Source organism: Prosopis cineraria, unplaced genomic scaffold, assembly GCF_029017545.1.
Source record: "Prosopis cineraria cultivar Desert tree isolate PC_DT_omini unplaced genomic scaffold, ASM2901754v1 PC4, whole genome shotgun sequence".
Classification (NCBI taxonomy): Eukaryota; Viridiplantae; Streptophyta; class Magnoliopsida; order Fabales; family Fabaceae; genus Prosopis; species Prosopis cineraria.
Genome location: NW_026555335.1, coordinates 37,541,108 through 37,569,022, shown reverse-complemented (window position 1 = coordinate 37,569,022; position 27,915 = coordinate 37,541,108). Strand labels below are relative to the sequence as shown.

Sequence of the window (27,915 nt, the reverse complement as noted above, 5' to 3'; positions counted from 1 at the left end):
CTTTTTGTTTTTATGTTTTTTTTAATCCTTTTTAAGAACAGTGATAGAAAATTAAAATAAAAGAGATGAAAAAAAGAGGCATGTATTGAAACCCAATCTAAATTAGTTAGATCAGTGACTCAACGAATCAGTCTCCTTGTTTTAGTTCGGTGAAATGTTTTAAATGGGCCGACGTTTCCCCTTGTTAGTCTGAAGTTGCATTATGTTGAGTTAAAAAAATCAAAGAAAAAACAGTACTCCACCATTCAAATGATAAGATAATTTGAAATAAAATTATTATGCATATCAATAAAATTTAATATTAATAATTTTAAATTGTCAAATTTATTTTTTAAAATAAAATATGAACTTCATAAAATATTTTTCATGTAATATAAGTTTAAAGCTTTGTTTGCATATCTCACATCTCACTTTGTAAAAGTGCTTTCTCATTTTAAGAAAGTAGGATGTTGTATGGATATAAATTTTATTTCAAGCCAACTTTTGAAAGATAATTTTTGAATATTGTTAAAGGTTAATTTGTTAAAGATTAAAAGCTGAGGGGAGAAGATTTTGTGACATACTTTTAACATGTGATCCTTTTAATTTTTGATATGAGGTGACGATGCTATTCTAAAATTTTCAATGATTCTTCTACATTTAACTTTTCTTTATATTTTTGTCACAAAAACCTTTCTTTATATTTTTTTTAAATTATTTTTATTAATTAATGATTGGAATGTATATTATAAATTGAATAATTAATTATATTAATTATAATATTAATATTTCTTGAATGATTTATTATATAATTTTTTCAACATATCAAACTTTATATTTTTTATTTTTATTATTTAAATTATCAAAATTTGATGTTATTTCAAATTTATATCATATTTTTTGAACATTTTTAATATATTAAAAATGATAACATTGAAATTTTAAATATTAAAAATATTTTAAAATGTGAAAATATAATTGTTTAAAATAATAAAAATTATCATTTGAGATTAAAAGTATTAAAATTATAAAATTAAAAAAATAGTTTATAAAATTAAGAACCTAAATTAAAACTTCACATAAATTTAAATGATTAAATATATATTTTTACCTTTAAATATTTCTTCTTTTAAGATTAGAGAAAACTTCATTAAACTCCCCCACCAACTTATTTACAATACGTTTTTTAAAATTATAAAATATAAATTTAATCCTTGTGAATCCTTTTTGGACTAAACTAAAATTATGTTTTTAAAAGAGATGACACAATTAACTCCAATCTTCTCAAATAAAAACAAAGTATGCAAAACAAAGAGCAATTAATATGTAAAATAAATAACTAATATAGGACTTGTTTGGATACCTTTATAAATTAATTCTAAGTTTAAAATCATAGTTTAAAAAAAAATTCCAAACTCCATAGTTTTTTCAAACTTCATTTAATTTTCAAAAATTTATTTGGGTACGTTAAAATTTGTTCCATTTTAAAAAAAACTCTGAACACTATGGGCTTATCACTTTAAATAGTAAATTTTATTCACTCAAAATTAATTTTAAAAAAATTATCTAAACATCATCTATTTCATCGTAATTAATTTTTAAAAATTTATTTAAATATCATCACATTTTAATAATTAATTTTTTTTATAATTAATGTTTTTTTAATTGAAATCCAAACACACTCACGGAGAAAGCTTCCTATTATCGTCACTGCATATAATACTATCATTAAACTATTGACGTGGAAGCAATTATTTGTGGCAGTCCGATAACCATTCAATTTTCACATTAACCGATCACGGGAAGGTGGAGGGACAAACTACACTCAAATGAGGGATCGAGAATCGGGCTTTGTTGTCGTGAGAGGAGATGTGACGGAAGTGACAAGACAAGTGCCAGGTCGAGCTCTCTAGTGTTTGGTGTCTTTTTGTATTCTGTGTTGCAGAGAACACAAGTTCAGGGAATGTTGCTGGGTATTTGTCAGACTTCAGACTGCGTCTCCAGATTACCTTTCTTTTGTTTTTGTAAAAATCACAATTAAATTATATAAATTATACTCTAATGGTTTAAAAATATAAAATATTTTTAATTAAATTTTAACTCTTTAATAAAAAATTACTTACTTTTAAATTAATTTTATTTTTTTATATTTATCTCTCTTAAATATTTTATAATAAATATAAAATTATTATCAATATGAACACTTTTAAAAAAAATAATAATTACACTTTAAAAAATTAAAAATATCTTACATTTTTAACATCCAACTTCTCATAAAATATCTTATATTTTTAAAAGGAAAGAGTATAAATAACATTTAATTTTTAAAATGTCATAATTTTATTAAATTTTTTTAAAAAATTTGTTTTAAAAAATTTTAAATTAAAAAGATCACTTTATCCTTATTCATAAATTATAATTTATTATTAAATTCTTGTGATTCTTTAATAAAAGCTATTATTTCTTAAATAAAGGTTATAATTGAAGTTTTTTATTTTGAAAACTTATTTTTTAATGATAGAAATTACACTTGATAACTTATATTTTACTATTTAACTCTTACAATTCACAGAACAAAAATTATTATCCCTTAAATAAGAGTTGTGATCAGGGTTTGTTATTTTTAATAAAGGTACAATAATTTTTTTTAATTTAAAATTAATTGACATAAAAGCCTTTAAAAATTTTAATGAAATTATGACATTGTAAAATATTAAATTATTATTTATATAATTCGAGTGAATTTTATTATTATTTTCTTTTTATTTTTTTAGCCAATCTTTTTTTTAAAAAAAAATTATTAAAAGCATTGTCGGGGTATTAAATGTAGGTATGCCTTTTAATAAAAATTTAAATTTTAATTTATCATATTATGTAAGACTAATTCCTTTCATTGGACCAACCTCTATTTTTTTTTTTACCAACAAAATATTTCATGGGCAAAGCAAACGGAATTACAAATACTTGAAGAGTTCAGAAAATGAAAACCCAAAAAACCAAAACAAACACCACTGAAGCAATAAAACATAAACACAAGGAATTAGCCAATGCCTTCACGATTCACTTCTTAGAAACGCTAGTCATTGTCAAGGGTACTATTCATGGTTGCTTCCTGAAGAATGATAAGAGCTAGAGGAGATGGCGGTGCAGAAACCAGACCTTGAGGTCCCAACTCACTTGAAGCTAAGGCAGCTAAATAGTCTGCTGCATAATTTCTCTTGCGAGAAATAAGAGACACAGAGATCAATCTTCTGTCCACAATCAATTCAAGCACATCTGACAAAACCTCATGGTACTTCCAGGGGCATGCTGAGTATTTCCGCCATTGCACAGCATTGAAGACATCAACACAATCAGTCTCAATAGTTATAGGAATACCTTCCCACAAATCACTGAGCAGAACCGCCTTCTTCACTGTCAAGAGTTCAACGAAGAAAGCAGAATCAGCTTGCATGCTTTCAGCCTACCCATGAATGTATTTCCCTTCGTGGTTTCTACAAACTATCCTAAATCCAACCTTATCAGTTCGAGCATCAAAGGCCCCATCACAATTCATCTTGACAATGATACACCCAGGGAGGGGTTTTTGCCACTTGACTTCATTAACATACTCGGGCATAACAGGGGCAGATTTCGTCAATTCCTTAACACCCCAGAACTCACTGACGCACGCATTTGTAAGATCAATTGTAGCAGCAGGGTCAGGGTTTATATTTTTGAAGACACTTCTACACCTCATTTTCCAGATAAACCAGCAAAAAATGATAAGATATGCCTTGCCATAATCATTATTTTTAAACTCATCTAGTAATAAAGCCCCAAACCAACAATTCATGTCACACACCTCCATATAATTGATGAGCAGACCCAAAGAACAACTAAACCAAGCCACACGAACCCAGTTACACAAAAGAAATACGTGTTCAGTCGTCTCCACTTCCTCTCCACAAAAAGGGCAGAACTCATTCGGAGCACATCTTTTGGCCAGCGCTTCTCTTGTGGCAAGGGCATTATTCATCAATCTCCACATAAAATGTTTGACTTTTAGCATGACCTTCAAGTTCCAAACTACCTTCCATACACTACCATCCATCAACCGAGACCGCGATGACCCAGGCCTATAAATGTCCACCCCTATATTTGGTCGTGTAGCTGCAACATATCCCAGTTTCACACTATATTGCCCATCCTTTGCTACTACCCAAACCAACTTGTCAGGCCTCCGCCTAGTAGCTAAAGGAATATTCTAGATTAGTCTTATCATACGAGGCTGTACAACAGATCGGATGCCATTAAGTTGCCAGCATCGATCTTCTATAAGGTTTGATACAGACATTTCCTTATCTACTACTGCACTTGCTATCATCTACAACTTAAACTTATCTGCTCCTAGGATTTAAGGGTCTTTCCATGCTTGGATGTACTGGCCATTGCCCACTGCCTGCCTGCCAACATAGACTTTTTTTAAAAAAAAAAAAAATCTCAACCATGCAAAATACTATCCCATAGCCAAGAGGCATGAGGCCTTTTTTCAGTATCAAGAAAAGATTTATTTAGAAAATAGATTCCCTTCAGGATATGGGCCTAATAGCTGTCTGGTTGATTGAGAATATGCCAAGTAGTTTTAGCTAATAACGCATCATTAAAGACTTGAAAATCCTTAAAGCCCAAGCCTCCATCAAATTTAGGACCGGAAGCATAGTGAATCTTGCCATTCCTAACATCATTACCCCAATAGAAATTTGATACCAATCTCTCAAGGGCTAGACAAGTCTTCTTCAGATACTTAAAGCAGGCCATAGAAAATGTGGGAATGACATTTACCACTGCTTTGATGAGAACCTCTCGGCCAACAAAAGAAAGAAGCTTTTATTTCCTTCCTTGTATTTCCATACTGATTTTATCCCGCACATAAGCAAGAGCTGCATCCTTTAATCTACCCCATAGGATAGGCAACCCAAGATATTTACCCGGGTCCTCAGCATTTGAGATGTTCAAAATATCAGTAACCCCATCTCGTACATGGTCTAGAGTATTTGCTGGGAAAAATAGGTTCGACTTCTCCATATTAACTTGTTGACCTGAGGCAGCATAATAATCCTCCAAAATCTTCTTGAGCATTTTATAGTTTCTATATTTCGCATTCATAAAAATCATGTTATCATCAGCAAATAAACGATGGGTAAGAGTTAGGTAATTTCTAGCCAGATTAATGCCATTTAGATCACTATTATCTACATGGGCAGAAATCATACTCGATAGAGCTTCCGAGGCCAGGATAAATATATACAGAGATAAGGAATCCCCTTGTCTAATGCCTCGTTGAGGTCTGATTCTTCAAATTGTCTTACCAGATAATTGGACATTGAACTGAACACTGTCAATACAATGCATAATCCAGTTAGTCTATATAGGGCTAAAATTTAATTTCAGTAAGAAGCCATTCAAGCTGATCATATGCTTTATTCATATCCATTTTTAGTGCAAATTCATACTTTGAGCTCTCTTTCTTATGTTTCAAGTAGTGAAAAGCCTCATGTATAACAATAATATTGTCCTAGATGAGTCTATTAAGGACAAAAGCCCTTTGGTGTTCAAAAATGCAATCATTAAGCACCATTTTCAACCTATTTGCCAGGATTTTTGCAATGATTTTATAGGCAAAATTACACAGACTACTAGGTTTATATTGAGTGACAGATTCAGGATGGTCTATTTTTGGAATGAGAATAAGGTTAGTGTTTTTCAAATATGTAAGATTACCCCCATGAACAAAAAAATCATGTACCAAATTAGAGAGAGTTATGTACGTCAGACCATGCAGTTTGGTAAAAGTGGCTATCAAAATCGTCTGGCTCAAGAGCTTTGAAAGCCCCAAGTTGGTAAGTGGCATCTTTGATTTCAGCCGAAGTAACAAGTAATGTAAGCCACCGATTCTACTGTTCAGTGATTTTTGGCTAAATACACTCAAGAACTCCACTAATATTACATGGGTTACTTGTGCTAAACAAGTTAATGTAAAAACTACAGACCATATTTGCAATACCTTTTTCCTGTTCCACCCAATTCCCTGCACTATCCTTTAATTTGACCACCAAATTACGTTGTTGCCTTTAGCGTTGTACGGTGAAAGAACTTTGTATTTTGGTCTCCTGCATTAAGCCATTTATTCCTCAACCTCTGCCACCAAAATAACTCCTCTTGTTGCCACAATTTCCCCAGTTCTGCTATCAAAACATTAATATTTTTTTATTTGTTGTGTAAACATCAACATTCAATGTTTCTATCTTAGAAATTAGCTCATCGATCAACTTCTTATTGTTAGGAAAAACCTTTTGACTCCAGATTATGAGCCGCTTATGATAGCTATTAAGGCACGATATGAAAGCTTGAATTCCATTTTGAGACCGTACCTCTTAATTCCAATAACTTCGAATAACATTAAGAAACTCTGGATGCATAGCCCAACTTGCCTTAAATTTAAAACTTTTAGGGGATTTCATCTCCTGATAGCGAAGATTAACAAGCAGCATATGATGATCAGATGCTACCGGTTCAACATGAAAGACCAAAGCCTTTGGAAAAGCTTCCTTAAATTCTAAATTACCCATTGTCTGATCTATATGTTCCTTGATATGGTCATCTCTAACACGTTGGTTACACCATGTGAACCGTGCCCTTTTAGCTTCTAGCTCCACCAATTGACAGTCAGATACAAATTGTTAGAAGTGGAAAATACGCTTGAGAGCATATCGATTACCACTTGGTTTCTGACTTTAAGACATAAGATCGTTAAGATCACCCACACACGACCACGGAATGGCTATGGAACTAGCAGTCCTTCGTATCTGCTCCCAAACCTTCAATCTCTCAGCTTCAATTGGCAAGCCATACATACAGGAAATATACTCAGGTGTCTCCCATAATCCAGAAGAAACAAAGGTAGGAATAAGATTCTTAAAGCTACTAAAAATATTTACTATCAGATCACCAACCCACCACAAACCAATCCCCCTGAATGACCCACAGGGTCTACATACCAACTTTCATCAAATCCATAACTCCGGTGAATCTGCTCTAGGTAACTCCATTCTTTGTCACCATAAGGAAGACAATTTGGGATTTATTTTTCCTAACCTCCTCCTTGAGGTTCCTTACTATTAAGGGTACCCCTATCCCTTGATAGTTTCACGAGATACAAATCATGGCCCTTGGGTGGCTAATGTAGGACAGCCACAAGAACCTCCAGCAAATCATTCCTCATCTGTGAAAACACTAAACCCACTCGGCACCATCCAACTTTCTAGAAAATCAATCTCACTACCAAAGTAAGAACAGATTGGCATGTAGCAAACATCCCCTCCTTGATTTCGTACCTCTTATTTCGGGTGCCGAACACTTTTATGCCTTAGACTCTTTTTAGGACTCAAAACCTTTCTTTCCACCTCTTCCTAGGTCGTAGACTTTAAAAATAGTCTCCTTCTTTTTGTTGAGCTTGGTAATACGGCCTCAGCAATCTATCATTTCAAATTTAAAACCACCTATGCGTTTAATGACTTCAGAAACTAGGGATAATGACTGGGCCACTACAATAGCTTTTTCTAATCCTTCCTTCACATCATACTTGTTAGACTTTTTTATCCATTGGTGATGGGCTGACATCAATCACCATCTCATTCACTAATTGACCCACGATACTCTACCTCTGTGACAAAAGAGGATTTTTTTGCACGTCCTGTATTTGGGCTTGTCCATTATGTCATTTCTCATTTTCAGGCCCAATCACATCCACTTTATTGGCACCATTCATCCTATTTTCTTGCACCTTATGAAGTATAGGTAACATGGGTTCAAGCAGACTATGTGGTAGACTTGTGGAGGTTACTTTCTCATTTCTCGACGCACCATATACGCAAAGTAACACATAGATCTTATTTTCAACTTGCATTCCTCACGAACATCAAACGAAAGAAGAAGACCTATCATTGCATGTATGGTATAATAAATTCTTTTTTATACATTCACAATCATACCCATCTCTCATACTTTACTTGTACTAGTATTTTGCCCTATCAATATTATTATTTCATATTACACGATGTCAAGGACCTAAAATACAAATATCAAATTAGCAAGTAATTAATGTAAGTGAAATGCATGAACTCAAAACATGAAATTATAGTTGGCAATATCAATATTACATTAAATATAAAATAAACTAAGGTGAGGCCTCCAATAGGAACATGTGGTCCTATGCCTCAGTTGCTTTTCCTTTTTTTTTTGCCATGAGCTAGGGCCTGTAAAATGTTAACAGAGAGAGGTGATTATAATCACTCAGTAATTAAGGTTATTCTATCCTATACAATTGCACATTAGTTGACATTTTTAACACAAATCATGTATAAGGCATACAATCACATATCTTACAATTTCACAAATATTTCATATGGTTTCGTGTAAACCATTATAATCTCTTCTTTTTACAATCCAAATAATTAGGCACATTGTCATAATATTAACAATCATGTGACAATAGCCAAATTAAATGTACAATGAACATTACCACAATAATAAAAATCATGTGACAATAGCCAACTCAAATATCATGACTTGCCACAAACTTAACAACCATGTGATACGTTAGATAATATGCATGATCAAACCAACTTTATACCTTTAGACTAAAATCATAGGCTATACATCTAATAGGCCTTTGTTTGTATGAATGGACTGTCTAAGCTCACTAATTGTAAGAAGCAACCTGGCCAAGGTCACTACTCTCACTCTCAAACCATGGTTTCCCTGACTCTTAAATTCCTAGGGTGTTGTAAACCCTGAGCTAGGCTCCTCGACAAATAAGTGGAGATAAATAGGTTCGAGTCCCTTGACAAACAGTAGGACAATGGCTACTTCCTAATTATAACGATAGGTAGCTAGGCTAGCTTTCAATTTCAAAGATAAATAGCCAATACCACATGGATTTATATCACTACTTTTTTCCTTAAGTGAACTTTCACTAATACGATCATGCAATCACTCATACTTACATATTCACATGTTTACAATTCATAATAGCAAACTCATTTATGGATGTTCTATCAGGCTATAACATGTGAGTATAGTACATAGATCCATACCATTTTATCAACAAAATTAAGACATACTTTCGCATATCAACATTCCTCCATACATGCATACCATTACACATTTTCTCATTCTCATATCACAATCATCATTATCATAACACAACATGTGATTTTGTTCATTTTATTATCATATCAAAATTTATAAAATCATCAAAGCCTCAATTGTATTCTATAAAACATGTTATATAGGAATTTAAATTAATTAACACATAATTACATAAAGTAACTTTCCTTGATTACTTCAAACCTTTGAATAGTCAAAGGTTTATCCTTTAATAGATGCTTCCAAAGCTTGATACAAGTTTAAAATGGTGCACAAAATGATTTCTCTACAATCAATCATGCCAACCATAGTTAATCAGACCATAGGCATACTTCTATACTCAAAATCAACACTTCACCAACCCCAATTTCTCCATTATTCATTAATACTCATAATCATTAGATATATTAACTCTCTACAACTCTAACCAAACCCATTGAACCCCTTTAGGACCATTAATAGATGTCATTACCTTCCAAAACACATTTTTGACTTTTCAAATCCACATTTTCATCCATCATTATGAGCCCAAGCTCAAGGATGTTATAATCATAAATGTTAGATTTAAATAATCTAAACAACTCTCATTAACTCTATTTAAGTTAATGAGATATGACATATAGACTCAAAGGTTTGAAAACCCCTTTAGGACCATTAATAGATGTCATTACCTTCCAAAACACATTTTTGACTTTTCAAATCCACATTTTCATCCATCATTATGAGCCCAAGCTCAAGGATGTTATAATCATAAATGTTAGATTTAAATAACCTAAACAACTCTCATTAACTCTATTTAAGTTAATGAGATATGACATATAGACTTAAAGGTTTGAAAATCATTTCTACATCAAGCCCTAACTCTTAAATTTGTTAAAAAGAGGAAGACAAAGGAAGATTAAGGTTTGAGAAACTTACCTCAAGTGATTGAAAACTCCAAAATACTCCTAAAACTTTCTTCAAGCCCTAGTAGAGCTTTTGGTGTTCTCCTTTATCCTCCCACTCAAACCTCTCTTCTCTCTCTATTTTCTTACATCTGATTCACGACTTATTATTGCATAATTTTGTTTGTCAGTTGCAGCACCTATCCCCATGCACCGCATCATGTGGCACAGAGAGGGTTCTTTTATGTTTTTGTGACTCGTGCATTGCGGCATCCTGTGCATGCATAACAACATGTAGTATAGAGCCACTTTTCCTTTATTTTCTCCTATTTTAATGTTTGGGTGATCTAACTTCACTTCAGACTCATATCTAAGGCTAAAAACACAACCTAAAATACTAATTATTTCTCTTTGTCCACACACTACACTAATCTCACTTAATTATCCTTAATTAATCCAATTAACTAAAGGTTCAAATTTTCAAGATGTTATATTGTCTAAGTCCCATTTTTTGTTGCCGAAGCTTATCACTGTTATCTCCCTCTAAGTTGCTGCTGCTGGTGAGACTTGAGAGCCAGAGAGAAGGAGGCATGTCATCCAGGAAGAGGCAGATAAGGTTAGTCATAGATGGAGGCTTGAAGGATAAAGATGGAAGTGAGAACGTGGAACTGAGTTCCTAGAGGGCACGATAGAAGTGAGTTCCATCATTTTTGTGAAAGTAAGTTCCTTCAAGAATTGGGTTCTCATTCCACATCTCCAAACCCGATTCCAATGTACCAAACAAACCATTAATATACTAATTATTATAAACTATATGCAACATATGAGATTTATTGTCTAATTTCTAATGAAATTTTTTGGAATCGTCAATCTGTTTTATCCCAAAAAAGAATAATCAATCCATGAACATGATCTATCCTTTGAAAGGCAAAAATAATTATCATCAGTCCATGTATTATCGGAGTCCCTGCGTAGTTCCTCTATTTTTACATATGCCACTTTAATTAATTCAAATATAAAATAATTAAATTATCCATATTATTTGAAAAATAAAAATTTCATTTTATCCTTATTAAATATATCATATTTTAAAAATAAATAATCTCTTATATCCAATCTTTTACCTATTCATAGGAAATTGCAAAAAGACAAAATTAAAAGAAATTAATTAATAGTTTATATTCTTGAGTAAAATGAGATTTATAAAAGAACCATGATGTTTTTAAGGATGACTTGTAACATTGAAAATAGGAGAGGATGAAGTATTCCTAAGTCATACGCGTCCTCAAATAAATAACACCATTTATTATTAGAAAAATTATGTATAGGCATGTGGAGCAAACTTATCTATAAATAAGTCTTGCAAAATTTAGAAATCACAATCAGGTAGAGACAATATTGGCCTTACATGTAATGCATGATCAGTTTAACTATTAAATGTGAGAAGTTACAGTTGTAAAAAAATAAAGTGATAGTTGTAAATTATTAATAAAATAGTTGTAAACAATTAGTGTTAAGCTTTGCTTGTAACACATGATCAGCTTAACTATTAGATATATGAAGTTATAGTTAAAAATATTGAAGTGATAGTTGTAAATTATAGATAAAATAGTTATAAAATAATTAGTGTTAAACTTTGATAATAATGCATGATCGGTTTAACTATTAGATATATAAAATTATGTTGTAAAATATTGAAGCAATATTTGTAAATTAATGATGATGTAGTTGTATAAAATTAGTATTAAACTTGTAAGCATGATCAGTTTAATTATTGGATATATGAAGTTACAATTTAAAAAAATTGAAGTGATAGTTGTATTGATATAATGTATTTTTAATAGATGCATTATTGTATTTGTACCCTAATTTTAAATTGCATTCGGGTTCTCAGAGACTTAGCTATGATTTTTAAATTTCATGAGACTTATTGGCAAATAGTTTGCTTCATGGGACCTACAAGTAATTTTTTCTTTATTATTCTTATAATATACTCTCTTGAGACAATTATATAAGTCATTGTTAATTAATTTAATATTTTAAAAAATTGATTAAAATCTTAATCTTAATTTTCTAAAATTTTTTACATTTTTCCAAATATCTACTATTAAATAAAATATATATAACATTTAACTTATTTAAAAAAATTTTATTAATTACTTGAGTGGAATATAATAAAATTAGGTATCACTGAAAAAACATATATAAAATCTATCTAAAGTGATATATTTTAGATCAAATGGAGCTTTTTAGCTGGGAGTAACATTATAAATATTTATTTGTGAGATTTAAATTCTCTAAATTTCAGAATCCAAGAATTGCATGAAATTTATGTTTTTTTTAAAAAATATTTTATACTTTTTGAAAAATAAAATAAATAAAAATCCTCACCTAAATTTGTCAATCTCAACTTTCATTTAAATCCTTATCTGTATGAAAATATTAACCATAAATATCAAATACTATGAGACTCCAGCGCGGGATTCATTAATTATTTCGGCAGTTAGAAGGTGGGAGGGGCCGTGTGTGTTGCATTCGGGAAGCCAACGTGGCACTCAGTGTTTGCGCGACGCAGAGCGGCAGAGCAGAGAAACGCATCAAATACAAAATTTCACTGTCAAAGTGAACGTTATCTGCTTATCTTACAATCAATCAAAGGTTCCAAACTTGGGACTTGGAAGCCGAATCGATCTGCGCGACGTTCGTGGTTCATTCCTACATCAGTAAGCTTCTTCCCCAGATATCTGGCCACGTAATCTATATTCTCCGAAATCTAATCAGAGTTTTCTGGTGACCTAGATTCTCCTTATTTTGCATATGGCGATATAATGCTGGTTATCATTCCTGTTCTTCTTTTTGGTGCTTCAATCTAAATTGACTTTGTTGTTTTTTGTTTTTTAATGATTGGATGAATGACCAGATCTCAAGGATATGGAACTCGGTGATATAGGTGAGCAATTTACTATACCCGGATGAAATTTGGGATTCAGCGATATAGTTTTTGTTCTTATGTGTTGATAACTACTTAACTACGCTTGAAAGCACTACTGCTTGATATACCAACGGTGTGTTAGAGGCGATCTAAATTCATGTTGTCTATTTAATTGCAAAGACTTCTAACTATTGTAATGGACAATTATCATCTGAAGCAACTGCTCAAGCGTAATATTTATGTAAAACAGTTAATGTTTCAGAAGTAAATCATAGGGACTAAAGTTCAGCATTTCACACTAGCTCTCAAGTTCTCCAGTTGGTGCAAGCTGATTTAGCATATTCTAAACTTAATATAATCTAAATAAAACCAATCAATTGACAATTCAAATAGACGCTGGAAGCAGAAACTGAAAATAAATAAACAAACTCTACACTATTGTCTGCATAGATACATTACTCTTGAATAGTTTCAGGCTGCCACATCTGTTGTAGTGCTGAACTTTTTTTTTAGACACCTAAAATATCCTTCAAGAGAGACTATCTCTAATTTCCCTTAGGATTGACAAAGAGTAACCCCTCCCAATTAGGTAGTGGGTCTGCTTGAAATAAATTCATGATTCCATCACTAGAATTTTCGGATGTATTAATTAAAAAAAAAAACGGGGGGATGAAACGACCTGAGGTTTGATTCTGATGGCATCTGCAGCCACCTTGCCTTCCTTAAGTGGCCATTGAAGGCATCTACTTGGCTGAAGGGATATCCCTCTCTCATCAAGTGACTAATTGCCTTAGGTGTGCCTGTTGGCATTTTTAAGTTCACCAGGTCCAGAGATTTGGGGAATGCAAATGATTCTAGAAAATTTGAGAGAAGTTTACCATAAGATGCTGAAATGACACTTTGTTGAAGACACAAGGTGGCGAAAGGAAATTGAGCCTGATCACATGGATATCTGTGATGATTTTTAAGTTCTTTCATTTTCTTGACTTCCTTGATGATTTAAATACCACTCTATTTATCTATGAAGTAGTGACTTGTATCTTTCAATTGTCATGCTAGACCTGCTAACGGAGGCAATGAAACTTGAGTCTGAGGTATTAGCTACTATCAAGCTTAACCCTGCACATCTTTCTGGTGGGCTTGATAAGCTGCTTAAGGATGCTTATACTATACGATGCCCGAAACCTATTGATTATTTCAACAGGAAGGATTTAATTCGTATCTTCAATATTATAGCAAAGGAAGTATATGGTAACCTTCCGTTACAAAGTTCGTTAAATTTCATCATGATTGTACATTTGCAGGGATAGTAATTTTTGAAGTCATCTTATGTTCCTGTTTCTATATGGCTGCGTATATGATGTAGTTCGGTGTGTTACAAAATATGCCATCTTTGAAACTTCCAAACACAGCCTAAATGTATTGCTTGTTTTTCTTCTAAGAAGCAGGATTTTAAGCTTGCACTTAATATTGCACTCCATGGTCATGCTGGCCTTTACCATATAAGCACAGCCCAATGAGAAACTACATATATATCTTATGAGTCTTCTCATGGACTATTTAATCAAATTGTCAAGTTATTTCTACCGTCTCAATTGATATGCTTTTGTTGATTTTTTTTCTTTCTCTTTTTAAAGAAAGTATCTGTTGTGAGGGAATATTCTTCATGGTGGCATTTAATATTTTACAGCGTCAGAGATAATCCAATATTGGCATTGTTGCAGTAATATTTTCAGACATTATAGATTGCATCTGAAACATTACATGCACAGTTATTATATTGTTATTGACTTATTATCACCTGTTTCTGTCTCAGGTTCCTTTACCTTAGTTTCAGTTGTCTTGAGATATAAACCTACTTTCCTTTAGATTTTTCTCTGTTTTGAACACGATTTAACCCTTTCTTTTCAGGCAATGGCAGTACCTCCCCAGTTGTGGAAGAATATGGCTCTTATGTTATGGATATGTTCTGTGGTGGAAGTGATCTGGATTTGTCTATAAATTTCAGAAACAATTCAAATGAAGTTCCTCGGCAGAAGAAAATTGAAACCCTTCGAAAGTTTGCTAAGAAGTTCCATAAATTTCAAAGTAAAATTTCCACAATATAAATTTGGTGTGCTTTACTTGTTGAGTTTTCTTGCTTAGGAAGTTAGTCAGTATAATTATTTATATTACTGCTCTATATTTTAGACTTGTAGTTATCGTGTGCTTTAATGCTTTGGGAGTAAAAAGGGGACTTAGGTAAGAACTGAATATATTTGTCATTATTTTGTAACTTGGCATTGGAGCTGTATCTTATATGAGCTTCCTGTAAAGATCATGTGTTTTCTGACTATTTTTAACAATACTTGTCGTTATCTATAGTCACTGTGAACTAATCCCAACCCATTTGAAGTTTGAACAATGAATTGGTTGGCCTATGTTGTATTTGGAAGCCTAATCAAACTGATGCTAGTAAAATACCATTTGTTGGTTATTAATTGAGGATTTTTATATATTCAGGATTTTGAATCTAAACTGGGTATTTAACACATCTAATCTCATTGAAAGTGATTGTGGATGTGCAGATCTTATTTCCTTTTCTTTGCAACGCATTCATAAGTCAAAAATTCTACCATCTTTGTTGATGAAGCTCAACATATTGACACAGATGACTTGTGTTTGCAGGAAAAGGAATTGTTAGAGGTGTACAGGCCATTCTGAATGCTAGGGTGCCAATTGTAAAAGTTATTGATTGTGGTACTGGCATTGAATGCGATTTATCAGTAGAAAACAGGGATGGCATTGAGAAATCTCATATTATTCATGCAATTTCTCTTATAGATGAAAGATTTCAGAAGTTAAGTTTTCTGGTAATTGAACATACCCTTCTCATTCAATGAGCTATTGCTCATTTTAGCTTCGTGATGATGCATATTTATTTTGAGAAATTCAAGCATATCTTATACGTTACTGGTCATATTTGTGACTTTTAGAATTGATAATACATAAGATTAATTTTGAAATGAAAAGAAAAGATTTGGCATTTGTTCAAGTAAATTGAGTGGTGATAAATCATCATATTCTCTTGACAAATAGAAGAACTCTTTGCAAGATGGTGAACCTAAAGTGCAAGGCAATTGTGTGGCCATCTGAAATTGGAGTAAAAGCCTGTGCTTTCTGATGTTAAGTTTGGACAATGTGGAAGTCAGGCCAAATGCAAGATTAACATACCTTTAAGAATAAAAACTAGGAACAACAGGAACTAAAGAATTTGGCAATCTTAGTTTCCTTGATCTTTTCTCACGGGTGGGATGGCTGGAAATTTTTTGTGACTCTTTTTCGCATGTGGCAGATGAAATGCTGGGCAAAAGCACATAACATCAACAGTTCCAAAGACCATACTCTGAACTCTTTATCTATTGTCTCTTTAGTTGCTCTTCATTTGCAGGTATTATGGACATTTTTTATCCGTTTTGTTCAGTTCACTGATATATTTTATCCTAATTATAAACCTTCAGTATTAGAGTTGGATTTGGTGCTTTTTGGTTCCATTTCCCAAGGAGGATATTTGGGTTTGGAATAGCTTTTCTTGACCTGTGAAATAAATGAGGACCTTTGGCCGACTTTTCTTGCTGGTAAAATGGTATAAAGGTTTCCACTTTTGGTAAACAGACATTTGCCTGTGTTGATTTAGTTTTCGAGGATACCAATATTGATAAATGTGATTGACAAACAATTAGACATTATTTCAAAGTTTGTCAATGGCTTTAAAAAATACGTTATGAAGATGTTTAAGAGTTAATATCTTCTGTTTTCTGAAGTTAAAAATTAATATTTGAAAAAGGTGTCTCTAGGTAATTTTGAAGTATTCTTAAGCTTTCAAAACTCGAAGCACCGTGAATTTTCTGTGAACATAAAGTTGTGGCTTTTGACGTTGACATGCCCACTTGATTCCCAAAATGGTTCCTTGTTGACTCCTGGTCTATAAATCTATAAATATATATAACTCTTGTTCTTTTTATTTAAATTTAATACTTATTTTATACTTATTTTTTTATGCAGACTCGCAATCCTCCTATATTGCCTCCATTCTCTGCTTTGCTTAAGGGTAAAACTTCTGCTCGTAGTATCAATAAATTCTCTTGAGATTTGATTTGTTTCGTTAAATCGTATGGTAACCGTTAGCCTTTATTATCTTTGCAAAGCAGCCGTGTCAATTGGAAAAGACTAAATATTTTCCTATTGTAATTTCTCTTTTCTTGTTTAGCAATTGCACTGTTGGACTTAACTATTTAAATGTTTCTGATAAGTCACTTAAGCTGGTCAGTTAAATATTGAATCTCGTTCTGTAAACGTGTAAAATCTGTTTTTTTTTTTAAATAGCTGATGTTTTAAATATTTGATAACGACTGCATTCTGCGTTAGTCTGTCATGAATGTCAGGGATATTAGTCTTATGTTTACATGGATGACCTAAGCCCCCATGCCCTGCTAAACCAAAATCTAAAATAAGACGAATTATTATTTCAGCCAAGAAATAAGGAAGGGGAAGAATGATTGAGATGCGACAATGAACGACTGACAAAAATCCTTAATGAGTTATTCTTGACACGCAATGGCCCATTGGAATTCATAGGTGAAAATAGGGTAGTAGGCACTTCTAAATTGGTACTGCGCATGTGCTCACATAAATGAATAGAAGTAATTATCAAATGTGTACTATATTACACAAAGGATACCAAACTTTTGAAACTTAAAATACTTTGTTTGCTCTCCATTTGAAACCTTAACATCAATTTTTACAGTTGGTATTTTGATTTTTTAGAGTTTATGTTTTTCAAAGTTGATTTTCAATATTCACTTTGACAGTCGTGTATATTTCATGTTCCAGATGGATCTGATCCAGCAGCAGTGAAGAAGGTTGTTAACGATTATATGTCCTTTGGGCAAAAAAACGTAGAGTCGTTGGCTGAGCTTTTTTTAACTCTTTTTGTCAAGGTAGTTACTATACTGTTTTGTATGTGGTTTCCTAATCTTAATAGATACCAGATTAATCCTAATCACCATCGAGTAAAATTGTGCATTGAGTTATACCATAATGTATTTAAGTTATACCATACTGTAGGTTGTCTCAATTCCGTGAAGTAATTATTTGATAACATCATTCCTACTTTAGCTAGCGTCAGTTGAAAAGCTTTGGGAGAAAGGCCTGTGTGCAAGCTTGCATCAAGGATCATGGATTCGTAAATCATGGGGTTCTCGTACTTACTCAATAAGTGTAATTGAATTCTCTCCTTCTCTGAGTAGTGAGAATCCTGCTGTGGTTAATGGAGTTGAATTTTAATGATTATTTCTGTCTACTAGGTTGAGGATTTTACAGATCGGTCTCAAAATGTTGCAAGAGCAGTTGGAACTGAAGAGGTAAAAACAATCTACAGATGCATTCGTGAATCTCTCAACTACTTTTCAGATTATCTGAACGGAAGGATGTTGGGAACTAAGTTGATTGATCTTTTGTTTGGAGGAGATACTCCTTCCACCACTGGCCTTGTCGGTGCTGGGAACATAGACAACAATACGAAGAATCTTCCTATTTCAGAAAATCAGCGTCCACCAAAAAGGCAGAGATTCGTGGAAGATTTAGAAAGAAAGCAGATTCAGAAACCTAGTGAGGGAAACTATCTTCCCCATGGTAATCAAAGAGCAGAGCCATGGAAAGGTTCTGTACTAGCCCATCAGGTAGATGTCCTTCAGGGTGGGACCTTCCAACCTCCTCCTGTTTCGAGTTCCTATAATAATTTGCCTCATGGTTACGGTCTAGGGACAGCTCCTTCTGCTTCTGCCCAAAATCTACTAGGTTTTGGAGGTTCTTTTAACTCCCCGCTACTATCAAATCTTGTTCCCCTTCTGAATTCCATGGGTTGTCTGGGGGCATTTCATCAACAACATGTCCATCCAAATCAATCTCTTGTACCCATTCATTCGCACAGTCCTTTTGTGAGTAATAATCTATATCAAGGAGAACCATCCAGTTCACATGCACAGAAGTGATAAATTTCCTTTTCTGCCCCTCTCTCGTTGTCTCTTGTATGTACATTGATTGTTACCTCTCTTGGTAAGACTACAGTCACTAGAATTCACAAGTAAACCACCAATCCTCAAGCCCCTTCTTGCTTGACTAACAAAAGGCAGTATTACGAAGAGATGAAGATGTTGACTAGCATCTAAATGTTGGAATCTGAAGTTGCAGAAATGCTTTTATGACGCAACCAATTGTTTATAAGGTAAACTTCTCGATCTCTAGCATATCTAAATTTTAGAAATTTAGTGAGAACTTGGGCTAGAAACAGAAAGGCACTAGTTGTTTGCTGTTTTTGATCTGTTTTTGGCTAATTAAAGCACTCCAATGAGTGTCTCTAGATTGAATAATTTATTGGCAAAGATTGATTTTACAGTTATTTTAATTGTAACATTAAATGATTCCCTGTTGGGATTAACACAGTGAATGATGAAATTTCAGAGGTGATTTAGTCAAATTGTTTTGCTAGACTTCAAAATCTCATTTAAATATATCGGTGAAACATGAAACTTTTCATTTTCATCTTCGAGAGATTGATTTCCTGTTAAAGTCATACTTGTGTTTGGAGTTAAAAGAGTTTCTTGCAAAATTTTGAAGACATATTTCAAATTCTGTTTATAAGACATTTTTAATTAAATTATGCGGATTAAGAAAGGTGGTTAAAATTAGTTAAGAATATTGATTTTTTAAAAAATTTCTATAAAATTCCAAATTACCCTTAATTACAATTATTAACTTTACCTTTCAATATTGAAGTCAAACATGGCATCCAAATGAGAATGGTGGGCATTTTTGAAAAACTTCATTAATGTTTCATCAAATTTTTTAAGGTATCTTATATTAAAGATTAAGTAAAATTTTTAGAATTCTTTATTAAGGACTGGTGGGGCATTTTAGAATTGCGCACAATCCCCTCCAACCTTAGAATATATATAACTCACCCATTTAATTATGAAATTTAAAAAAATTGGTAGCATTTAGATTATTGAATTGAATTTAAATTTTGGAGTTTAAATTTCAGAGTTAAAATTCATTTATTTAAAATCTTTTGTTTAGATAATTTTAATGGTGAAAGAGAGACCATATGAGATTTGAAGTAGAAAATAGATACAAAATATTAGGGATGAGGAACTTATCTCTATTTTTAAATTGGTGAGGGATGAAGATGAGAGATGAGATGGGAGGCAAAAGTAACCACTAGAGGGCTAAGGTAACTAAAATTTTAAATGAATAGGATTTAGAAATAATTTGAAATTATAAATAAGTTATATAAAATATCAATTTAGATCAAATCTAAATACATGCTACCCCGTTTTCAAATATAAGATCAATTAATTTATATTTGTTTGTTTTTTATTATAAGCAAAACTAAAATTTCAAGAAATATTAATTACATTTTTTCTAAATTGTCCCTTATAAATGGATAGTATCATACTATCATTAAATTAGATAAAAGTAAGCATTAATTACAATGATATTTTAGTCCAGGCATTTCAATTTAAAAAATTTAAAAACAGAGGGAGTATACTTTTTACGTATTCAAATAAAAAAATTAATTTAAATTTAAATCCAAATTCAAATACAACTTTAGGCTTTTTTTTTTCTAACAATATATTTGCAAATGTGATGAGCACACAAGATTTTTGAAATGGTAATGCGGTGATGAAGTGGAGGGAGAGCACGTTGAGGAGGATGAGAGGAAGACAGGGCAAATGATAGAGAGGCCATCTTGATCCTTGCATGTCAAAATTAACTTAGACTTTGGAATAGGGACTATAGAAGTATTTTTGCATTTTATGAGGCTTTAAAGTATTTAGTCTGTTTCCGTGGGACTCATGAGTGATTTTTCCTTGATAACTCTATTTTATTATTTATTTATTTCACCACAATCGGAGGCTAACCATCTGTCTATGCCAAACCGGAATCTTGTTTCGGAAATTTTTTCTTTTAACTAATCTATAAAAAAATAAAAGCGAAACTTCGTCGATAATTTAAGTGAATCCTCGGTATTTAAATGCATTTACCATTTTCATGATTTATATGTATGTATGTATGTATCTTTAAAATTGACATAAGGTTAAAAACATGGTCTAAATGTGTGTTCAGACATACTGTTCCGTTCAGGAATTTTGGAAGACAAACGTATGAGATACGAGCGTGCTGCTGCTGTGAGTCCAGAAGGAAATAATTGATGGAAAAACCAGAGCTGTGGGAAGTTTAGTTGTTAACTTCGACTGTGCTTTTGCTGCAGATTCTCACAGGTCACTTCCTGACGCTGGGCAGAGATGATTGATGCTGACTCACCTTTCTTAGCTGAGCTTCTTGGGTTAGCAGAGCCTGCTTCCCTCTTCTTGCAGATGCCAAATCTGGACGGCTCAATTTTTTTTTCATTTTATATTTTTTAAAATTTTTATGAATTATAAATTTTTTTAATAATTTACCTATTTATATAATTCATGTTTAATATGAATGGCCACATTTAATTTATAAAAATTATAAAAAAATTTAATATTAAACTTGCAATGTCCAAAATATATTCAGAAAGTTAATTTATAAAAAAATTTGATATTATACGTGGTCTATTCATATTAAATTTAGATTGTTCATGTGAATGAATGGATTTGTTAAATTTTTTTACAATTTATATAATTTTTTATTTTAAAAAATGTAAAATAAAAAGCATTACATATAAAAAAAATCTAAAAGTAAAAATATTAAATCTAAAAAACATTAAAATTTAAAATTTAAAATTTAAACCATTTAGATTATGCATTTCCTTAATGGGGGTGCAAAGGAGGGTTTCCTTCAGAAGAGGGAAAGTCAACTCCTAAAAAAGCACTCTCGGTTTGTAGTGATTGGAGAGACATCCTGCTCATCTTGGAGTTATAGAGGATACTTTTAATTTTAATTTTAAACTGAATGAATCTTCCTCTGATATGTTGCTTTGTAATCTGAGTTTTTGACCGATTCTTTGCATTGCATGGCTAATTCTTTGTGTGGTTTGAACCAGACCTCACAGTGATTAACTAGCTGGTTGATTGTCATCTTTTATGTTATTACTTGTTTCCTGTGAACTTGATATAAAACTATAATTTGATTTTTTTGTATATATCAAGTAGTACTTAATAGTCTAGATTCAAGCATAATAAAATCTCAAATGGAAATAATTATTTTCATATAGTAATTTTCTTCATCTGTGAATTTCAAATTCTCTATCTTTTTCAGTACATCAGTAAAGAACTACTCTCTTGAAATTAAGCTCCGTCATGCGAAGTTAATAAAAAGACAATAGGATGGTTCTCAAAGTAAAGAACTAATCATAGTGATCATCAATTTTATCTCTGATATTCTTGTGATCTTCATAGATCTTGAGGAACCAGAATGTTCGATGAAAAACCTACTATAGTAGCAACTTCTGTATAGACAATGAGCCCGTATGGATTTTAATTAGGTATAATTAATTAGGAAAACAATTGGTTAATATGATTGATTTTGATTATAATTCATTATATTATGATGCAATCTGTTTGGATACTATTTTTTTAAAATTAATTTTAATATAATTAAAAATATTTGGATAATTTAGTCAGAATTAATTTTACCAGTGCAAATTATCATAAATGACATTACTTTTTAAAATTAAATTATTGATAAAGTTGTACATAATATTATTAAATTTTTTAAACTTTATTTAAGAAGTAAAATATATTATTTAACTTATATATCTGATTAATTATAGAAATTTAAATTATATTAATATTAACATTTTAATTTATGTAAATAAATGACTCAATAAATCTAAGTTCAAATAAATTTTATAAAAGAGAAAGGTATAATTCTTAAAAATTAAACATCAATTTTACAATAATTAATGAAGATGATAATATATAAGTTGATCTCTAATGATATTACAGATATGAGCCATATCTTATGAAGGTGTTATGGATGATAGCAAGGATGAACATTCATCAACATGATGATCTTCCTCCTCATCATGCTCTATTCGATCTTCCCTTTCATGGCACATAAAATCAGAATCAGAATTAGATTGTCTTCTAATGAAATTATGTATTATCATTGTTGCAACAATGATTTGAACTTGTATTTTATAGTCGTACCTAGGCATATTGTGTAAAATTGCAAATTTGTTCTTCCAAACTCCAAATGTTCTTTTTATTGTGCATTGTAAACTTGAATGAAAATAATTAAAGACCTCATTAAGATTTGCAAATTTAGTTGATCTTCTAAAATCAAAAAGATGATAGCATTCCCACCTATACATTCCAAGATATCAATTTGGTGTTGGATAGCTGACATCCATCAAATAATATTTACCTTGTAAAAAAGAGATTATTATCAATGTTTGTAAGTTGAAAAGCCCAACATAAATAAATTAAACCAATAAATATACCTGAAGACAAATGTGGAAAGTTTATTGACAACCAAGTTGTCAAAGCACGATCAAAAATGCGAGCATCGTGTGTAGTACCCTCACATCCAGCCAAGACAAAAGCAAAGTATATATGCCAATCACACATAGCCATTACATTTTTGCATTGGGATTTCTTTTCTTCTAATATATTTTGATTTCTCATTGGCTAGGACTACACATGGAATATGTGCATCATCAATTGCTCCAATTGTATTTTTAAAAAATGGCCAATATCACTTACCATTTTTTTTTGTGTGTGACAAAAGGACCTATCTTGTGGTTTGATATATTCCATTGTAAGTTTAGAGCAAGCCATTAAAAGTTCATGGAAATGTCTGTGAATAGTCTCTCTTAAGTGTTGAAATCTTTCTTATGTCATCCTGTTTCCTAACCCATGTCCAATTATATTTAAAAGTATTGCAACCATTTCTTGTACTCTCATTTATTTTGTATCCTTCTGTCCATACTGTACCAATTCACTGTATAATTGATGAAACACATATGGCTCCATTCTAAACATTTCATAGCAACAAATTGAGTGTCCTTTTAAGATTTCATTCACCCACAAATGACTTGTATATTCACTATTTCTACATGGCTCTTTACATAAATGTCTTACTGCATCAACCTAATCAAGGGACCAACTTTTTGGGATTTTTTAACCTTTTTTATATGACTCTTCCATACTCCTTATGTAACATCTCAAATTTTAATCCTTGGATTACTAAGGAATTATTCAAGTTTAATCATGATAATTGAGTGATTTGATATGGTGTGTGGCAGAGAAGTCTAATAAGTATATTTGGTTGTGCTTTGAGCCCTACTTATGGGTTCAAAGTGAAAGCAGGCCACCTGAGCATTGAGGAGAAAACATGAAGGGATTGTCTTTGTGCCACATGCCATGACACTCAGTGCATCCACCGCAACGTAAAGATGAGAAACAATGAAAGAGCACCTCTTTATGCCATGCACAATGACACGGCATGTGCTGTGTGCCATAGTGCATGGCCAAAATTTTTTATAAGTGGCTCACAAGCTGAAACAGAAATTAGAAGAGGAAGAAGAGAAAAACAAAGGAGCTCGTTCTTGCTTTACTCAGGTTTACCATATTGATGGTTTGAGAGTATTTTGGTGCTAGAAAACAACTATGGTAAGTGTTCTACACTCCTTTCCTTCCTTTCTCTTCCATTTTCTTGAAGTTTTTAGTTAGGATTTGATAATGGGAGATAATTTTTGATTCATATAGGTTATAGGTCTGAACTCATTGACTCAAATAAAGTTAGTGAGATTTTTTTAAGATATTTAAACCTAAGATTAATGAAGTTACACATTTTGATAGTTATGGGTTCATTTATGGCTGAAAATGCCATTTATTAAGGTAGATAGACTTGGTTAGAAAGCCATTAATGGTAATATGGGAGTTTAATAAAGATATTGAGAGCTAAAGATAGTCAATAAACCTAATGGGTAGGTTTAAATGTGATAAGTAAAAGCATTAAGTAGGTCTAAATGTGAGAAGTAAAAGCATTAAGTATTTTGGAAGAGAAAATATGAGAGTTAGAAATGTGTTGTCAATAATTTTAATTAAGGTTTGGACTTGTTTATTGTAGATTAATTGTCCAAGCACTACTTTGGGCTTCAAAAGCAAGCTTGAAAGCTAGTTATTGAAGAATAAACCTTTGATCTCTCAAATGTTTAAGGTAATCGGGGGAACTGTATTTTGAATAATTATTTGTTAATTGAATGTTAATTGTGAAATGTGCATATTGACATATATAATTTAATTTTGAATGTGAAAGCATGTTATGAGCTTGATAATTGGTTAAATTGTGAATGTGCATAATGTTTTATATTGACTTGAAATGTAGAGTTGAATTCAAAGTGATTTTCAAAAACTATAAATATGTACATATACTGAGATGAGAAGTGTGATGATATGTGATGTGATGATTATGTATTGATGAAGAAATTAATGATTTAGTAAAGTGAAGAATATTTTTTAAAACAATATGAATGCTTACTTGGGTAGTGTATTATCATAAACCCAATGTGTTAATATTAAATAAATGAAATTGTGAAATGAGTCAGCATCGTTCATTGCATGATCATTTGGCGAGAATTCGCCTAAGAAGAAGAGTAGTTAAAATCCAAATGATATTTTCGATTGCCTCCAATGCACGAGGGTATAGCCTTATCCTATAGTTTGTCAAAGGACTAGAATCTAGTTATCTCCACCTTTTTATCGAAGAAATTAGCTTAAGTTATATGACACCTCAGAGATTTGAGAGTAGGAAAAGTTGTGGTTTGAAAGTGAGTTCTATAATTTTTGGCTAGGTAACACCTCATGATTGGTGAGTTTGGATAGTCCAGTCACACGGACGAAGTCTTGTTTGATATTATAGTCCATTGTTTCAATTGAAAGGTACAAAGAAAGTACAACGTAGTTTGATCACACATAAGTGTTTATCTGACATGTCACATGATTGTTTAAAATTGTAGCAAGTCATAATAATAAATTGGGCCATTATTACATATCTGTGTGTCTTGTGATAATATGCCGCATGATTTAAGATGAGAATTCTGAAAATGAATAAAATTGAGAAATAACAAATTATGTGTCCTGTAATTAAATGTTTTTGAGTAATTAACTCACTCTATGTGTTTAGATCAATTGATATATAACTATATGGAGTAGGTGTACCTTTGTTACTGAGTGGCTAAACTCATCTCTCTCTTTTTCTATTTTACAGGCTCTGGCTCCAGTATGAAAAGGAAAAAGCTACAGAGACTTAGAAATTTAAGATTCCTACTGCATAGCCTCTTGATTCTATTTTTCTCTGTAATATTTGATATATTACCAATTAGGTTATATTTTGCATATACTTGTACTTTTAATGTTTATGATTTTTGAAATATATTTTAAGCTTTAGGTTGTTGTTGTATGTTGCTCAAGTGTATTGTAGGGCTAAAATATTAGTATAAGTATAGGGATGTTCATTTAATTTTAACTGTGAATGTTGATATTGAAATGTAATGCTAAAATCTCCTTCTTCTATTTTTAGTATTAAAGGGGTTGAAAGGTGAAAATTTGATATGGTGGTGTTTATGTTCATATGGTATGTTGTATAAGTAATCTTAGTCCAATAAGTATGGTTTGAATGTTATGAATAGCATTTGACACATGTATGGGGTTTTGGACACCCCTTTATTTGTAAAAAATGAGAAAATTTGTGAAAATATGTTTGAGTGTTGAATTTCCTTATATGATTTAATTTGAAAGTAAAATCTAAGTCATTAGCTAGTATATGAAAAGAATTTTTTGTAGATACTTAAATCATCTCATTCAGGCATCAAATGGAGAAATGGAGCACGCTAAAAGTTGCACAAAATTGTTGTCAAATGATAGCAGAAATGCTGTCTGATCTCGTGCAACACACTGCAGTGTGTGACACAGAGTGAGGACTTGCAACGCATTGTGCACTACTCTATTTTTGAAACTATTATACTTTTCAATTATTTTTGAATCATTTCACTCTTCTGAGTTGTCTCCTGTTTCTTTAACATTGTTTTACTCTGATTAGTAGTTTAATAAATAATTTTGATTTATTTTAAATGACAAAAACTTTAGATCCCATTTCTATAAATTTTAAATTTGGTAATCTCTTATGAGTTAATCCCTTGATTATCTTAGATTTTGTTAGCTAACTGTGAGATTTTACACCTTCTTGCCTATAGCCAAATGCATAAATAACATGTGCACTTAATTTCAATTATAAATATATTTAAATAATTTAACTATACAAATAGCAATAACTTTTCCACAACATTAAAATACTTCACTAGCATATATAAAAAGTAAATAAATAGTTTAAAGAGTTACATAAATCAAATTCAATAATATAATACAAACATGTCAGACAAATCTTTAAGTAAGATAATATATTCAAAACATGTTTTAAAACCCCTCATAATCAATTATTTTTATAACACTTATATCTCAATCACTCCAACACAATCTCTCTATCATCCTTCATGGTTAAAAACATTACCCTTGCCTCTCGACACATGAAGAGTGACATGCATTGTGAAAGCCAACATTTGTCAACTGCAACTTCCTCCATTTGTTTGACTAGAGACAAGACTTGAGGAATTGATGTTTCCTTAGCCTCGGGATTCTTCCTTTATTATTTGAGCTATCACACTCATTGTATTTGCTATTTGACTTCTATTAAGTGCTTTTTTCTTTTTCTTACTGCTACTGCTTTTTGTTAGATAGGGAGGCGTAGTGGAAGATTAAAATTTTGAAGTCTCTATCATGATATAAACCGAACGAACTCGTTTAAGTCAAGGTGGATAAAAGAGTAAACTTTTTAATTCTTCAAATTTGGCATGTGTTCTTTTCAAGAGTTTGAATCTCAAGAATTGATAATGTAGATCTA

The 27,915-nt window shown here is 31.6% G+C and overlaps 2 protein-coding genes and 1 long non-coding RNA gene across 7 annotated transcripts; 2 read left to right on the top strand and 1 right to left on the bottom strand.

The window, feature by feature from the left end:
* Positions 1 to 3,055: 3,055 nt before the first annotated feature.
* Positions 3,056 to 5,232, bottom strand: LOC129309003 (uncharacterized). The gene is made up of 3 exons (XM_054950352.1): positions 4,875 to 5,232; positions 3,497 to 4,212; positions 3,056 to 3,442 (listed from the first exon to the last, which is right to left on the bottom strand). Exons 1-3 carry the CDS (start codon positions 5,230 to 5,232, stop codon positions 3,056 to 3,058), a joined length of 1,461 nt encoding a protein of 486 aa, XP_054806327.1.
* Positions 5,233 to 12,556: 7,324 nt separating this feature from the next.
* Positions 12,557 to 21,582, top strand: LOC129309078 (protein HESO1-like). 5 transcript variants are annotated; one of them, XR_008592789.1, is made up of 11 exons: positions 12,557 to 12,775; positions 12,973 to 13,002; positions 14,044 to 14,235; positions 14,896 to 15,072; positions 15,652 to 15,836; positions 16,319 to 16,414; positions 17,029 to 17,074; positions 17,857 to 17,963; positions 18,142 to 18,243; positions 18,330 to 19,249; positions 21,296 to 21,582. XR_008592789.1 is itself a non-coding variant. In XM_054950430.1 (11 exons), exons 2-11 carry the CDS (start codon positions 12,984 to 12,986, stop codon positions 18,532 to 18,534), a joined length of 1,023 nt encoding a protein of 340 aa, XP_054806405.1. In that variant the 5' UTR covers positions 12,557 to 12,775; positions 12,973 to 12,983; the 3' UTR covers positions 18,535 to 18,685. The 5 variants fall into 5 exon arrangements, 3 of the variants coding, with proteins under 3 accessions (XP_054806405.1, XP_054806404.1, XP_054806402.1); XR_008592788.1 differs by lacking the exon at positions 21,296 to 21,582 and adding an exon at positions 21,151 to 21,278; XM_054950430.1 differs by lacking the exon at positions 21,296 to 21,582 and having other exon boundaries at positions 18,330 to 18,386; positions 18,493 to 18,685.
* A 1,301-nt stretch (positions 21,583 to 22,883) lies between these two features.
* LOC129307746 (uncharacterized) lies at positions 22,884 to 26,563 on the top strand. The gene is made up of 3 exons (XR_008592476.1): positions 22,884 to 24,626; positions 25,087 to 25,176; positions 26,227 to 26,563. It is a non-coding gene; the product is annotated as an uncharacterized LOC129307746 (long non-coding RNA).
* The last annotated feature ends 1,352 nt before the right edge of the window (positions 26,564 to 27,915 follow it).